Genomic DNA, 18,098 nt, shown 5'->3' with positions numbered 1-18,098 from the left:
GCAACTGCCATACCATCTTATGCAACAGCCATGTCAGCTTATGCAACGGCCATACCAGCTTTTGCAACGGCCATACCTGCTTATGCAATGGCCATACTAGCCATAGGCGTCCAAGGGGGGGGGGGGGTAATGGGGCGATTACCCCCCCCCCCAAACCCCCAAAAATTTTTTCATTTTACCCCCCCCATTTAAAATTTACCCCTACCCTGGGGGTGCCGTAGGCACCCCCAACCATTTAGGAGGGGGTATTTACCCCCCCCAAACAATTATGGGGGGGTAAATACCCCCCCAAAATAAAAAATCTCTAATAAAAAAAATTTTTTCATTTTACCCCCCCCATTTAAAATTTACCCCTACCCTGGGGGTGCCGTAGGCACCCCCAACCATTTAGGAGGGGGTATTTATCCCCCCCAAACAATTTTGGGGGGGTAAATACCCCCCCCCAAAAAATAAAAAATCTCTAATAAAAAAAATTTTTGCGCGCTTCGTGCGCATTTTTAATACTAGGGTAAAGCGGGGCGATCTCGGTTTTGAGGTGAAGTCGGTATTTTTTTGACCACCTTCATTAAATGACATTTTTCTCCATGTTCTAATCGACTGACAGAAAAAAACATAAAATCAAATTTGTTTCTTATTAAATTGCCTACAAAAAAGTATGAATAAAAATTTTTGTGAGATGAATTTTTAGGGTACTTAATGGGTCTTAAAGTCGGACGACCAAAAAATTTTTTTTCGATTTTTTTGCTTCGGTCGGAAAAACGGTAAGTTGGACAAAAACTGGTAAGAGCTAGAGCTTAGACGTCTTCAGGGGACTTATTAAGAATCTAATAGGCTATCCATTTCCGTTTAAAACTTTAAAAAAGCTTGTATAGTTTTTTCTTAAATCGACTAAAAGTGAAGCGGGGCGAATTCGGTTTTTTCACTTTTTATACTAACTTTTTCAATTTTATATAAAAAAGTGAAATTTTCGAGAAAAAAAGTCAAATTTCTCGTACTTAGAAAAAATTTATTTTTTTTGTAGAAAAAATTGTCCGATCTTCATAATTTTTTTTGTGAATGCTCTTTATTACATTTAGCAACTTTAACCTTTGGGGCATGCTGTAATTAAATCAATATGTCATAGGTTTTTTGAAGCTGGAAAATCGACCACAGATTTTGCCAAACTTTTCTCTTTTTTTCAACTTGATTTTTTTAGGAAATTTTGCTAATAGAACTAATTTTTTTTTGGCCAAATCTATTCAAAATTGCCTGAATTTTAAGGATCAGGCCTTTAAAGTCATAAAAAGTTATTTTTTTTGTAGTATTTTTATGTTTTTTATCAAAAAAAATTTCGAAAAAAAAAGTCAAATTTCGCGTACTTCGGAAAAATTATTTTTTTTGGTAGAAAAATCTTAATAAAATTCTTTTAGCATACTCTTTATTACATTTAGCAACTTTTACCTTTTGGGCATGCTGTAATAAAATCAATACGTTATCGATTTTTCGAAGCTTGAAAATGCCCTACCGACTTCGCCTCAAGGCGGGGCGAAGTCAGTGCCGTTTTAGAGATCAATTTTGACAAACTTCCCAAAGTCCTAGGTTTACGTCCTTTTAGGACCTGATCGACTTTTCCGAGATCTTTCTACTGGTCTTGGTCCCATTTAAAAAAAATAATTTTTACGATTTGCAGGTTCAAAAAACCGAAAAAAACACCGAGTTCGCCCCGCTTTACCCTATATATTTAATAAAATTTAAATTACCCCCCCCCAAAACTTTTAACTCGGGAGTAAATTTTGGGGGGGGGGTAAACTAAATTTACTCCTGCCAACAGATTTCAGGGGGGGTAATTACCTTCCCACCCCCAAGCAAATTTTACCCCTGGGGTAAAAATTTTGGGGGGGGCAAAAAAAAATTTGCGGCGAGCTTCGCGCGCCATTTACCCCTCTCAAAAACGAATTACCCCCCCTTAAAAAATTTTTATCCCCCCCAAAATAAAAAGCTTGGACGCCCCTGATACTAGCGAATGCATCGGTTATATCAGCCATGCAAGGTTATGCAATGGTCATACCAGCTTATTCCAGCTTATACCAGCTTCAACAGTCATACCAGCGTATTCAAAAGTCATACAAGATTATGCAACGGCCATACTAGCTTATGCAATGGCCATACCATCCTTTGCAACCATATTAGCTGAGCTTATGCAACGGCCATGCCATGAATCATACCATTTTATGAAACAACCAAACAATGCATAAGTTTTTTTATGCATGCTTATTACTTGAAAAATTTTGTTAAAATTTGTGCCCCCAGTCAAAATATGGTTGATTTATGCAAAAAAATGACCCATGCAAAATATTTTTTTCTGTAATGCAAAAATTGCGATGGTACAAGCACTGCAAACTTTTTAAAATCTGTAAAAAACCCTGTTTTTAGGGCTTTTTTGGGGCTTTTGTACCATTCCAATTTTAAAGATTTTTACAAAATTTCAATTCAAGTGTGTTGATATATACCTGAAATTTACCAAAAATAATGGGGGCAGTCTCAATTATAACATATGAAGGTGTAGCAAGTAATCTTCCAAGTACAAAATTGTCAAATTGCATACATAATAGGGTTGGGCTGGATACTTTTTTGGACGCATACTGGATATCTGGCTGATTTACAATGCTGGATATCCAGTATCTGGCCAGATATCTAGCAAATATCCGGTTATTTGGCCGGATATCTGGTTATTCTGCCGGAAATCCGGTAATTTGTCGGATACTGAATATCTTGCATTATAAATCATCCGGTATCCGGCCAAAAAAGTATCCGGCCTACCTCTATTATATAAGTATGAAATTTGTTTGATACACAAAACTATCCTTTCTGTAGATAAAACTTAGCGGTTGAAACGTTTATACACTTAACTTAATAAACCAACCAATCAAAATTCAATAAAATTCTCAAAAGTTGTTAACCTAATGAATTAGAAAAACAATTATAAAACTTGGGGGACAAGTGAAATAAACAGTCCAATTTCCCCTCCCTCTCTGAATTATACCAGAGTGTACCAAAAGTCTAATAGTAACTAGGGAGGCAGAGCACAATGGGCTGTTAATTACACTAGTCCCCGAAGTTTTAAAAATGTTTTCATTTGTTTGCTCAACAACTTTTTAGATTGTTTGAAATTTTAATTGGTTTAATAAGACGTTCCAACCACCTATTGTAATCAACAGAAAGGTTATGTTTGTGTATAATCATTGGGTATACACGTCCATTTATCAGCCATTGTCTTATCCCTCTAGATCCCTGTACTCAAAGTCTAATAATAAATGGAACACTTTCATTTTATTACATAATAAGAAATATCATGTTATTCAAGAATCTAAAGGGATAAGACAATGTCGAATTAATTGATGTACATCCCCAATAATGATACAAAAAATTATCCCTTCTGTAGATTAAGACTAGAAGTTGAAACTTTTAAACACTCAACTTAATCAATCAACCAAATAAAATTTACTGAATTTCCCCAATGTTTTAACCCAAATGTAAGAAAACACCATTATAACACTTTGGGGACTAATTCAATAAACAGCTTAATGTCCCCTCCCTCCCTGAACTACACAAGAGTGTATCACAAGTCTAATAATAACTAGGGAGGGAGGGGACATTGGGCTGTTTAATACACTAGTCCCAGAAGGTTTATAATAACATTTTTTTATTTCTTGGCTCAACAACTTTGGAGACTTTTATTGAATTTTAATTGATTGGTTCATTAAGTTTAGTGATCAAATGTTTCAACCACTATGTATTCAACAGAAAGGTTAAGTTTGTGTATAGTCATGGGATATACAAATAAATTTATCAGCCATTGTCTTATCCCTCTAGATCCCTATACCCAAAGTCTAATAATAACTGGAACAGTTTCATTTTTATTACATAACAAGAAATAACATGTTACTGAGGGATCTAAAAGGATAAGACTATGGTAATGAATGGATGTACATCCCCATTAATAATACACAATATTAACCCTTCTGTAGATTAAAATTAGTGGTAGAAACGATTGAACACTCAAATTAATAAACCAATCCATTAAAATTGATTGAAAGTCCCCAAAGTTGTTAAGTCAACGAATAAGAAAAGGTTATTTTCAAACTTTTGGAACTAGTGTAATAAACAGCCTTTGTCCCATCTATCTCTTATACTTATTAAATGCAAATCTTTTCTATAATTTGAGTCTGAACGAACTCCGTAAAGGTTAGCTCTTTTCAGTTTTCTTTATTCTAAGCAAGTTGAAATTTTTTGATTGAAAACTTTGGTTGATGATTCCTGTAACAATAAGGGTTTAGAAAGTGAAGCAACTCTGCAATCAGTACTTCTGCTTTAAAGCTTTAGTTTTTGATATATTTTAGATGTAAGTTTAATGCAAATTATTGCCAGTTTCCCAAGTGCCAAGTCGAGCACATCCCCATCTCTCGACCTTAAAAAAAGGAAGGGATACTTTCTAGTTTGTTTCTTAAATATATAAGGTCAGGTTAGGATAGTTTATATTGGGTACCAGGGACCCTTGCAAGTTAATATAAGGAGGGAGGGGTTATCAGTGCTCAAAAGATGTTTTGAGGGAAAGCACCAAACATCTTTTATAAGCTAAGACATCTTTTTCCATTAAGTCAATTCAAAATTAATAAACAGAGATAAACAATGAATAATGACACATAAAAAGAAAATGTTAAAAATTAACTAATTTTCACAAGAAGAGCTTCTCTGTAGAACTTTCTAGCGGTAATGCTCCTAAAGGACTCTTGGGGCACCTGAGAGAAGGGTCAAACCTCTAATTTTATTTAAGTGTTAATAACTGAAACATTCCCTGGATCTATCAGAAACTTCACTGCACTGTAAAGAAGAAACAATTGCATACTTTTATAATAGGGTTTGGCCGATACTTTTTTGGCTGGATAACGGATATCCGGTTGATTTCTAATGACATGTAATTGTTATATGGCAAATTACCGGATATCTGGCTGAATAAAAGAACATCGGTCGAAAAACCGGATATCTGGCCGAATAACCGGATATCCGGCAAATAACCGGATATTCGGTCGAATAACCAGATATCCGGCCAAATAACATATATTTGCTGGATATCCGGCATTATAAATCAGCCAGATATCCAGTATCTGTCCAAAAAAGTATCCAGCCCAACCCTATATTCATAAAAAGGACGCGCACCAACTATTCTATTCCCCAACAAGGATAAAAATCAACACATCAGGCACCGAAATTTTTCGTTTATTGGCATAAACATCATCAGGGTCTAAAAAAATATTAAATTTTTTCACAAAAAAGTATAAGAAATGGTTATATACACAATAACATAACAAATCATTTTAGCAAAATGGTCAAAATTTAAAGAAACAAGGACAATTATATCAACAAAAAGCGTAGTAACAACAGGACTATGTAAATTTAAAATATGTAATAAAAAAATTCTATAAAATAAAACAACTTACATGGTTATTTATATACATTTTTTCACATAAAATTTAGCAGTATCTTCGTGCATTGTCAAGAATAGAATGAGTTTTTTGGGGGGAAATTAGTTTGATAACAATACAGGCGGTCAAAATGGTCAAAATTTGGGTGGTTGTTGAAAATCATCTGTTTAAAGGGTTAAATAACTATTACAAAAATGTTATATATAATAAAGACAAAAAAAGGAGGTACAAGAAAAAAATTTTTAGGTTGCAACTGGCAATTAATAATTTCTGTTTAATCCAAAGATTACAGTATTTTTTTCCAAAATCCAATATTTTTCACGAACATCTAATAAAGTTTTATCTTTTTTATTTAATTTTTCAAAAGGTGTAAAAATCATATCTGAATGAGAGTGGTTTCTACTGTTAAAATGCTTTGGTACAGGTTTCTCATTCTTTTTATTTATGATATCCCATGAGTGGCTGTTAAAGCGTCTACACACAGGTGTCGTAGTTTGGCCTACATATTGCATATCACATTTTTTACATTGAATTGAATAAATAATATAACTATCAGAGCATTTAATTTTAGATTTTATAGGATATTTCTTTTTTGAATGACTAGCAACATGTTCTGTTATGTTTTGACTATGGTTACACAAATCACAACCAATATCTCGTTTACTACATTTAAAGAAACCATTTCTATTTCTCATTTCATACCTATGGATGGGATACAATTTAGCACGGATCAAGTGATCGCCTAAATTGCGTGCTCTTTTGTACCCAACCATAGGCATTTTCGGAAAAGATATTTTAAAACTGGGATCCTTATTTGCAATAACATAGTGCTTTTTTATACTATCATTTACATTTAAAATTCTTGGGTCATAAGTTAAAGAAAACATTACTCTATTATTTTGTTTTGGATGAATTACTTTTTCTAAAGTTTTACTGCGTGGAATATTTTTGAGTTTGTCAAAGGCATTTACAATAATTTTGGCATTGTAACCACGGCTTAATAAATTTATTTTGAGTTCATTTAATCTTAACAGAAAATTTTCATTTGAAGTACAAATTCTTTTTAATCTGTATGCTAAAGAGTAAGGTATATTGCGACAAATAAAACTGGGGTGACAACTTTGAGGCATTAAATAAGTTATTCTGTCTGTATCTTTTGTAAATAAATCACATTCAAATTTACAAAGATCATTAATCCAAATTGTACAATCAAGAAAATCAATTGACCTAGGTCTTACATTTCCAATTGGTAATCTATTAACATCAAGGTTGCCATTTTTCCATTTGGTTTTAACGATAACATCATTTAATCTATATTCACATGTAAATTTAATAGTAGGATGATAAGAACTAATAAAAGTCAAAAATTTTAACAAATCATTTTCATTTCCAACAAATAGACATATAATATCATCAATATAACGTTTCCAAAAGGCCGGAAGCGTTCCTTTAAACTTTTTAAGCATTTCGGTTTCTAGTTTATTCATAAAAATATTTGCATAAGTTGGGGCTACTTTTGTACCTATACTGGTACCCCACTCTTGAAGGTAAAATTTTTCATTAAAAATGAAGCTGTTAAATTGTAACACATATTGCAAAAGTGTTATTATAAAATTTATACACATACTTGATTGGCCATATTTAGGTTCATGCATGGCTTCTCTAAAAGCATCTATTCCCTCATCTTGAGGGATGTTAGGATAGAGTCCTACTACATCAATTGAGACTAAAATTGCATTGCTTGGAATATCTGGGCCTTTATTTGCTTCCTCCAGAAACCTTAAAAGATCAGGTGTGTCTTGAATAAAAGAATCAGTTTGCTCTGGAATATGTTTAGAATAATGATTTACAAAGTGGGAAATATTCTCTGTATTGGATGCACACCCACTAATAACTAGGCGTGTTGGGGGTAGTTTTTCTCCATCAGCAACAGGTTTATGTGCTTTAGGCATCGCGTACGCGCGTGCCTCAGATGGTTGGTCCGGCAAAAGTTGCGCGGCTAACTCATTGTTTATTAATCCCCTATTTTCTGCTTGTTCAACAGTTTCTTTAATTTTACAATAATGTACTTTAACCATGCTTGGATCAATGCGTCGATAGACTGGTAGGCAGGTACCATCTTGAGTGGTAATTTTAGAATTTAAATGTTCCGTTTCTACTTTATTTATGTAATCATTGCGATCCATAATGGCCAATGCCCCTCCCTTATCCGCCTTTTGAATCACGATATTACCCTCTTTTTGCTCAGCAACTAGAGATTGGAGGGCTTGTTTTTCACTTTCTTTTAAGTTAGAATAGACTTTTTTACTTTTTAGAATAGATAAATCACTTTCTACTCCATATAAAAAATTTCCAAGGGGCGCAGAGGGGGCATTAGAAGGCAAACCGAATTTTTTAACATTGAATATTTTCTCAGGACATGCTGTTGAATCTAAATCTGCATTTTTCTCCCTCCATCTCATACTACGCGAAAACCGTTTAAAATCATAAGACAATTGAGTTAAATTAACTTTATCTGGCAATGGAACAAATGACGTATGTTTGTTCATTAAATTAATTTGATCATTGGTTAAAATATTAGAGCTATAATTAATCACAAGATTTTGCACTGGTTTGCGGCTTAGCTGTTTAAGTTTACGTCTATATTTGTTACGTTTAATAAACCTGCGTGACTTTCTACTCGGCTCTGTTCTCTGGGCATCTCTCTCTCTCACTGTGTTGGCTCTCACTGGCTTATTAATTTGTAACCTCAACAACTTATTTTTATATTTATGTGTTTCACTCTGAATATATTTGTTTAATCTTATATCAAATTCTTTGGTAATAGTTTGAATTTCCGAATTTATTAAATGTATTATATATGTATGCAATTTGACAATTTTGTACTTGGAAGATTACTTGCTACACCTTCATATGTTATAATTGAGACTGCCCCCATTATTTTTGGTAAATTTCAGGAATATATCAATACACTTGAATTGAAATTTTGTAAAAGTCTTTAAAATTGGGATGGTACAAAAGCCCCAAAAAATCCCTAAAAACAGGGTTTTTTTTGCAGATTTTAAAAACTTTGCAGTGCTTGTACCATCGCAATTTTTGCATTACAGAAAAAATATTTTGCATGTGTCATTTTTTTGCATAAATCAACCATATTTTGGCTGGGGGCAAAAATTTTAACAAAATTTTTCAAATCCGGGACGGGGTAATGCTTATGTTAAAATACTCATCTATCATATTGCCATATTTCCTATCTATCTGCTTTGAAACTACGAAGTAGAATGTTGGACAAAATATGTTCCCTCATTCGTTGCCTTAAAAACTTTGGGTACTTCATTAAAAGTCTTAATTTGCTTCTTGTTTTAAACTAGAAGTGTCCTTACATTCCGACCAATTATTTTAATTTGTTGACCTGTAAAATTTATCTATTATGATTGGGAATGTATGTACATTAAGTTGTCTCCCATAGTCTTATTGTCCTTGTATTCATAGTTTTTTACCTGGAACTATTACTTTAACCAAACCCTTTTTTAAGGTATTCCCGGTGATAAATTCCCTGCTAGACGCGAAGATAATGAATGTGTTAAGTCTGTGTCACGACCAAACCATACTGGCTTCTGTACAAGCTATCATAGGTGAGTATTTATATACTTTTAGTTATGACTAGCGGATACGCCCCTAGTGGCACCTAGGGGTACTTGAGGTTGGGTTGAGAGAAGTCTACATCTCCCTTTCCACTTAAAACTATTGTTTTAAAAAGAAAAACAAAAAGTTGGAGGTTTTTCTAAGGGTGATTATTCTTGGGAGGGTAGTGGTATCCTGCTCTAAAATAGTTATGAACCTTCCTATTACCTATGAGAAGCTACATTGTAAAGGAAAACCATATCGGTTCAGCGGTTAGCGATAATCCTTCGGTACAGACAGCTACAGATCTTGTTACTTTTATATTAGGATTGTTTAAACAGTTTATTTTCAATACTTTAATTATTATAGCAAACATATAATATTAACTTTCAATATTATATAGTTCTGAATTTGTCCACTAGGTGACTCAATTATGTATTTTAAATTTAGTAGTAAACGCAATGAGCTCTGAGAAAATGTCTATTTATATGAGAAGTTAGTTGTCTTTCTTAAGTTAATTTTAATATTATGAATTATTTGATTCGTAATTTCAATTCTTATTAGACCATTATACCATATTATATGATATATAAGGTTTTGTATATTTTCGTACATTTTTTACATTGAAAATTTAATGAAACATCTTGTTTTTACATATTTTCTTGCAGTGGTTTCTGTCTTTTAAGGGACCATCTGTATTCATACCGGTTGATGGATGGGGCAATGGAGTTTAATTTATAGTGATCCCCTAAGTTTAACAGATGGTAGAAGGGGACATTGGAGTATAATTTACAATGATACCTAAAGTTTTATTAATAAAGGTACTAAGAAAGATAGGTAATCAGGCTCCACCAATAAAAATATCCTGGGAGAACTCGGCAGACCTGCTATTGGGTAGAAACTGTACACATTTTGGTCTGAAAGGCCTTATTTTTTTTATTTCTTCCCAATAAAAAAGTCGGCTATAAACGGTCGAATTTCTTAATTAAAACCCATAGATCAATTAGTTTCCATAGCTTTCAAATTTCGTTCGGACGGGTGCTACTAACAATACTCCTTAACTTTTAATAGATTCATATACATTTAAAAATTGAAAAAAATAGGAAAAATACTATTAAACTTAGATAATAAAATACGAGTATATTCCCTTTTCCATTTTTATAAGTGCAATTTTTATTTTGAAATTAATTGTCACGAATACGATGCATTTTTTTATTTTTTTATTTCGTCGGTTCATATATTTTAAGGTGTTGAAGCAATATTACCCTCTAATAAAATTAAAACCCTGTATCCGAATATTAGGCATTAATTGTTCTAAATGTTGACGAGATCTTAAAGTACATACCACGCATTTATTTAATTTTTTAGAAGTATCTTCTGTAAACTAAAGGAATACAGTTTATACTCAGGTAGTTAACATATGATATACCAGTTTTAAAAAACAATTATTTGGTATCTTTTTTAAAGATAATATTGTAGTCTTAATTTTCTCATATAAAGTAAAAATAATAATAATAAAGTAACGTGCAATATTTTTTTGTAATGTTTAAAAAATATTTAAATTACAAAAAAAATCTCATAATATAGTTTAGTTAATACTGAATAAACGATGATAAATTCTTTTTAAAAACTATCTAAAAGTTCTTTTTTAATTGCGACAAATTGTTTTACTATACAATATTCTTCTTCTCTCATAATTCTATTGTTTTATTTAACTTTTTTCTCATACGTTGCATTGGCTTAAATTTTCAAGGACACCTAGTAAATTTTGATTAAGTACAAAGTGTCCAAAATTTCCCCCAAATAATTCTAGATTACAGAGGGGGTAATACATAAGTTGACTTTTTTATTTTATATAGTTCTTAATTTGTCCGCTAGGTGACTCAATTATGTATTTTAAATTCAGTAGTTAACACTACGTGCTAAAAGAAAATGTCTATTGCTATAATAAGTTTGTTGTATTTCTTGAGTTTTTTTTTTAATATTATGAATATTTTCATACTTAAATACAAATACTTTTTAAGAGCAATTAAAATATATTATATGATATAGAATAATTTGAAAATTTTCGTACATCTTGCACGAACTTCAATATAATTTATTTAAATTTTTTTTGCAGTGGTTTCTGTCTATTAAGGGACCACCTTTGATTCATGCCTGAGGTAGGGAGTGGGCAATAGAGTTTTATTTATAGTGATTCCCAAAGTTTAACAGATGGTAGAAGGGGACATTGGAGTATAATATACAATGATACCTAAAGTTTTAAATAACTTTTTTCTCATATGTTGGCTTAAATTTTCAATGACACCTAGTAAATTTTGATTAGATTGTACAAAGTGTCCAAACTTTTCCCCCCAATAATTTTAAATTACAGAGGGTTGTAATACATAAGCTGACTTTTTTATTTTATATAGTTCTTAATTTGTCCGCTAGGTGACTCAATTATGTATTTCAAATTCAGTAGTTAACACTACGTGCTAAAAGAAAATGTCTATTGCTATAATAAGTTTGTTGTATTTCTTGAGTTTTTTTTAATATTATGAATAATTTTATACTTAATTATAAATTCTTCTTAAGAGCAATTAAAACATATTATATGATATAGAAGATATTGAAAATTTTCATACATCTTGCACAGTAACAACTTAATATAATTTATTTCAATTTTTTGCAGTGGTTTCTGTCTTTTAAGGGACCATCTTTGATTCATGCCAGGGCCCAGAGGGAGGGAGTGGGCAATAGAGTTTGATATATAGTGATCCCCTAAGTTTAACAGATGGTAGAAGGGGACATTGGAGTATAATTTACAATGATACCTAAAGTTGTATTTAACTTTTTTCTCATACGTTGGCTTAAATTTTCAAGGACACCTAGTAAATTTTGATTAAGTACAAAGTGTCCAAAATTTCCCCCAAATAATTCTAGATTACAGAGGGGGTAATACATAAGTTGACTTTTTTATTTTATATAGTTCTTAATTTGTCCGCTAGGTGACTCAATTATGTATTTTAAATTTAGTAGTTAACGCTACGTGCTATATAAAAATGTCTATTGCTATAATTAGTTTGTTGTATTTCTTGATTTTTTTTAATATTATGAATATTTTCATACTTAAATACAAATACTTTTTAAGAGCAATTAAAATATATTATATGATATAGAAGAATTTGAAAATTTTCGTACATCTTGCACGAACTTTAATAAAATTTATTTTAATTTGTTTGCAGTGGTTTCTGTCTTTTAAGGGACCATCTTTGATTCATGCCAGGGCCCAGAGGGAGGGAGTGGGCAATAGAGTGTGATTTATAGTGATCCCCAAAGTTTAACAGATGGTAGAAGGGGACATTGGAGTAAAATATACAATGATATCTAAAGTTTTAAATAACTTTTTTCTCATACGTTGGCTTAAATTTTCAAGGACACTTAGTAAATTTTTATAAAGAGAGGGGTAGGTTTCTAGTAGAATCCGTAAAGGTGTGTTTTAAGGCTTAAAAATAGAAGTAGAACGATAATATTCACTAGACATGTGTATTTCTTATTGAAAAGAACTATGGACAAAATTTTTTTAAAAAAAGTTAACAAATTTTTATCATTCTACCACTGTTTTAAACTTATAACACATAACCTGTACGAATTTTACCAGAAACCTACCCCAAAAGTGTCCAAAATTTCCCCCCAATAATTCTAGATTACAGAGGGGGTAATACATAAGTTGACTTTTTATTTTATATAGTTCTTAATTTGTCCGCTAGGTGACTCAATTATGTATTTTAAATTTAGTAGTTAACACTACGTGCTAAAAGAAAATGTCTATTGCTATAATAAGTTTGTTGTATTTCTTGAGTTTTTTTTAATATTATGAATAATTTCATACTTAATTATAAATTCTTCTTAAGAGCACTTAAAACATATTATATGATATAGAAGATGTTGAAAATTTTCATGGATCTTGCACCCTAATAACACCTTAAATAAATTTTTCAAATTTTTATAGTGGTTTCTGTCTTTTAAGGGACCATCTTTGATTCATGCCAGGGCCCAGAGGGAGGAAGTGGGCAATAGAGTGTGATTTATAGTGATCCCCAAAGTTTAACAGATGGTAGAAGGGGACATTGGAGTAAAATATACAATGATACCTAAAGTTTAATTAAATAACTTTTTTTTATATGTTGGCTTAAATTTTCAATGACACCTAGTAAGTTTTGATTAAATTGTACAAAGATACAAACCACCAGTGTCGAAACTTTTCCCCCAATAATTTTAAATTACATAGGGGGTAATACATAAGTTGACTTTTTATATTATATAATTCTAAATTTATCCGCTAGGTGATTCCATTCTGAATTTAAATTTAGTAGTAGGCGCAATGTGCTATAAGAAAATGTCTATTGATATGTTAAGTTTGTTGTTTTTCTTGAGTTTTTTTTTTAATATTATGAACAATTTCATACTTAATTCAAATTCTTTATAAGAGTAATTCTAACTTATTACATGATAAATTAATATTTTTGAATGGTAATATTTAAAGTACAAGATAGATAATGTGTAATGCGTCGCTAAAGACGTCCATTTTTGTACTGGTTTCCTTCTTTAAAGGGACCATCTTCCTTATATAATAGTAACATATATAATCTGTTTGTCTCTTTGTCTGTATTGAAGGATCTCTGTAACCGCTAAACTGATATGTTTTTCCTTTAACAGTTCAGTGTAACTTCTTATAGATCTTGGGAAGGTTAATACTATTTTGACTGAAAATGGGGAAGATAAATTTTTATTAAAATAAATTGGGGGAGGAGGAATGGCGAATTTATCCCCCACCACCTCAAGTGCGCCTACAGGCCTCTATGGGCTTAGTAGCTACTTTAGACTTTTTCTCATTCGTTGGCCTTAATTTTCAAGGACACCCAGTGAATTTTGATTAGATTGAACAAAGGTACAAACAACCACCAGCGTCCGAACTTTTCTCCCAATAATTCTAAACTACAGAGGGGGTAATACTAGACCTTTTACTGAAGATGCACTTTTTCCAATTTTTGTTTTTGGCTAGTTATGTTATTGGCAGGTTTTTGGCTATTTTTATATTTTTACATTTTTCCCCATATCTTTGGCGTTTATGATCCGATTTTCGAAATTTTTTCTACGTATTCCCATCCACAATTTTTGTGCTTCGCTACTTATGGATGTTGTCATCCTTGTTATATTATATAGTTCTAAATTTATCAGCCAGGTGACTCAATTCTCTATTTTAGATTTAGTATTTAACGCAACTTGCTATTTTAAATGGAATATTAATATGAGAAGTTCGTTGTGTATCTTAAGTTTATTTTTACATTATGAATATTTTCATACCTAATCCCAATTCTGCTAATGAGGAATTATAACATATTATATGATAAATATTGTATAATTTTTAAAATATTGTTTAATAAGTTTTATTTGCAGTGATTTTTGGCTTTTAAGGGGCCATTTTTAATGCTAAAGCAGTTTTAGAAGAGAGTGAGGGGACAAAGGGCTATTTTTATACTAGTCTTCAAAGTTTTACAATAACATATTTTTATTCGTTGGCTTAACAACTTTGGAGACTTTCACTGATTTTTTATTGGTTGGTGTTTAAACGTTTCAACCACTTATTGTAATCTACAGAAGTGGATAACTTTGGTTATCATTATTGGGAATGTACATCAATTTATCGACCATTGTCTTATCCCTTTAAATCCCTAAGTTTCATGTCTGCCAGAGGGAGGGAAGGGGGCATTGGACAGTGATCCCCAAAGTTTTAATTCACTTTTTCTTATTCAGTTGCTCAAAAAAACCAATTACTAAATTTCTATTAGATTTTACCAAGTTACAAACCTTCTGTGTCTGAACATTTCTACCCATAATTTAAAACTACTTAATGGGAAAAACACAAGTTGACTTTCAATTTTATGTAGTTATAAATTTGTCCGCTAGGTGACTCAATTCTCTATTTAAATTTAGTAGTAGGGGAATTTTGATTTAAGGAAATGTTTATCGATGTGATAAGTTAGTTGTCTTGCTTAATATTATTTTAATATTATGAATTATTTATACGTAATTCTAAATCTGCTTTAAGACCAATTTTAACATATTACATGTTAGATACTGTTTTTGAATATTCGTACATTCTGTACAAATTACTTATACCGTATTGACATTTTTTTTAGTGGTTTCTGTCTTTTAAGGGACCATCTTTTTATACTTAATTAATAGGATCTGTGTGTCTCTCTGTCTGTACCAAAGGATCTCTGTAACCGCTGAACTGATATGGTTTGCCTCTTAAAGATCCTGGGAAGGTATATAAATACTTTGATTGAAAATGGGTTTTTACGATTACCCCTGTCCAATTTTTTTTCTTCTCACTTTTATATAAATTAAATGCGGGGGGGGGGGATAAATCCACCTCAAGTGCCACTAGAAAACTGTAGGGGCTTAGCAGTTAAAATAACCTTTTCTCATTAGTTGGGCCTGTTAGATTTTCAAAGACACCTAGTAAATTTTGATTAGATTGTACAAACATACAAACCACCAGCGTCCAAACTTTTCTCCCAATAATTCTAAATTACAGAAGAGGTATACATAAGTTGACTTTCTATATTATATAGTTCTTAATTTGTCCGCTAGATGAATCAATTCTCTATTTAAATTTAGTAGTAGGGGAATTTTGATTAAAAGAAATGTTTATCGATGTGATAAGTTAGTTGTCTTGCTTAATATTATTTTAATATTATGAATTATTTATACGTAATTCTAATTCTGCTTTAAGACCAATTTTAACATATTACATGTTAGATAATGTTTTTTTGAATGTTCGTGCTTCAAGTACAGCTAACTATTGACGTCGTTGACGACAAGCATTTTTGCAGTGGTTTCTGTCTTTTAAGAGACCATCTTTCTTATACTTAATCAATAGGATCTGTGTGTCTCTCTGTCTGTACCAAAGGATCTCTGTAACCGCTGAATTGATATGGTTTGCCTCTTATAGATCCTGGGAAGGTATATAAATACTTTGATTGAAAATGGGATTTAACGATTACCCCTGTCCAATTTTTTTTCTTCAGTTTTATATAAAATAAATGCGGGGGGGGGATAAATCCACCTCAAGTGCCACTATAAAACTCTAGGGGCTTAGCAGTTTAAATAACCTTTTCTTATTAGTTGGGGTAGATTTTCAAGGACACCTAGTAAATTTTGATTAGACTGTACAAATATACAAACCACGAGCGTCCAAACTTTTCTCCCAATAATTCTAAATTACAGAAGGGGTATACATAAGTTGACTTTCTATATTATATAGTTTTAAATTTGTCCGCTAGGTGACTTAATTATCTATTTTTTTAGTATTAAACGCTACGTGTTATTTGAAATTGTGCATTAATATAATAAGTGAGTTGTCTTTCCTAAGTTTGTTTTAATGTACAGAAAAATGTAATACTTAATTAAAATTCTGTTTAAGACCAATAACATATTACATCATAGATAATTATTTTTGAATGGTCGTGGATTTTGCACGACACAACCTATATAATTCGTACATACGGTTCACGTTTGTGTGTTTATTCATGCAGTTGTCACTGTCTTTTATGGGATTACCTATCCTATCTTAATTGAATGAAATAAAATCTGTTTGTCTGTATCGAAGGATTTCTCTTTTACAGTGCAGCTTCATATAGATCCTGGATAACCATATTTTTGGGAATGGTACCCCCATCCTCCGAAGAGAAATCGCACCTGGAAAAAAATATCACCCCCCTAAAAAGGACATCCAGTAAATTTTGATTAGATTGTACAAAGTTACAAACCATGAGACATCAAACTTTTCCTCCAACAATTCTAAGTTACAGAAGGGAAAAATGTTTATTGCAGAAAAGTGGTAGAATTTTGTAATCCTGATTATTAATACAGCATTCACTGGAAGAGTATTTTTTAAAACAAATTTTAACCAAAGTAGAATTAGAAAGTAATTTTTTATCTATAATTTCGATGTTCGACCATTTTAACTGACTTCTGTTAGGAAAATACTGTCAGTAAAACTTATTTGTCTAATATTGTAGCTAATATTGTATCAAAATGTAGCAGTGTCCTTACTTTTCCACCGATAATTTTGACCTCCAGAGGGGATAATTTTGTTTTCAACATTGGGGATATTACATCAATTTAACTCAAATTGTCTTATCCCTTAAGATCCCTGAAAAATATTGTTGTTTAGAAAACATGATCAAATGCGAGGACACATCTCAGCAGCAGCTGCATTTCCTGCAGAGCTGCGGCTTCGGCGGGCTGTGGCGGTTCGCCGGCCCCTTCACCAAGTCGAATTGCAACGCGGAGAACGTAGACCTGTTTATGAACTGCCTGGAGGCGCTGGTGGAGACCTGGCTGCCACGGGATGAGAATGACCAGGAGCTGCCGCAGTACCCCAGCATGTTGTCAGGTAATTATAATCAGAGAAAGAGGGGACAATGGGCTGTTTATTATTACACTAGTCGCCAAGGTTTTATATCAACGTTTCCTTATTTGTTGGCCTAACAACTTTGGGGACTTAAGTGAATTTTGAATCTTGATTCATTAAGTTGAGTGTTGTTACAACTGCTAATTTTAATCTACAGAAGGGTAGTTTTGTGTATCATCATTGGGGATATAAATAAATTTATTGGCCATTGTCTTATCCCTTTAGATCACTTAATTATTATAATTATTTAATATTTTAAAGTAACAGAATGTCTGTCTTATATCTGTGTGTAGAGGAGGATCTCGCTAATCTCTGAACCGATAAGGTTCTTCTTTACAGTTAAGATTCCTGTTCAGGGAAGGACAAATGGGGGTGGGGGTGGACTTATAAGAGAAATCTCCACTGTAAAAAGATTTCCCGCTTCCGTCTAGTGCGTCTAAGGCCGAAGACACTAGTCTTTATGTAAAAGTAATAGGATGTTCTATCTACAGCTTATATCTTGCTTTACCGCTGAACCAATATGTCTCTCCTTTACAATTAAGCTTCCT

The 18,098-nt window shown here is 32.0% G+C and overlaps 1 protein-coding gene and 1 long non-coding RNA gene across 2 annotated transcripts in view; one reads left to right on the top strand and one right to left on the bottom strand.

Moving 5' to 3' along the window:
* Nucleotides 1-18,098, top strand: part of Nf1 (neurofibromin 1) — a 66,050-nt gene that overhangs the window by 45,223 nt on the left and 2,729 nt on the right. The window contains exons 54-55 of the mRNA XM_080164507.1: nucleotides 8,995-9,094; nucleotides 17,311-17,532. Of these exons, the coding sequence (XP_080020633.1) occupies nucleotides 8,995-9,094; nucleotides 17,311-17,532 (322 nt within the window). The remainder of the gene's footprint in view (nucleotides 1-8,994; nucleotides 9,095-17,310; nucleotides 17,533-18,098) is intronic.
* LOC145322488 (uncharacterized) lies at nucleotides 5,241-5,543 on the bottom strand. The gene is made up of 2 exons (XR_013880727.1): nucleotides 5,478-5,543; nucleotides 5,241-5,281 (listed from the first exon to the last, which is right to left on the bottom strand). It is a non-coding gene; the product is annotated as an uncharacterized LOC145322488 (long non-coding RNA).

Source organism: Acartia tonsa, chromosome 6 (assembly GCF_053477335.1).
Source record: "Acartia tonsa isolate MP-2025a chromosome 6, ASM5347733v1, whole genome shotgun sequence".
In the NCBI taxonomy this organism is placed as follows: domain Eukaryota; kingdom Metazoa; phylum Arthropoda; class Copepoda; order Calanoida; family Acartiidae; genus Acartia; species Acartia tonsa.
Note: the sequence above shows the minus strand (reverse complement) of the source record. Positions and strands in the feature narration are given on the sequence as shown.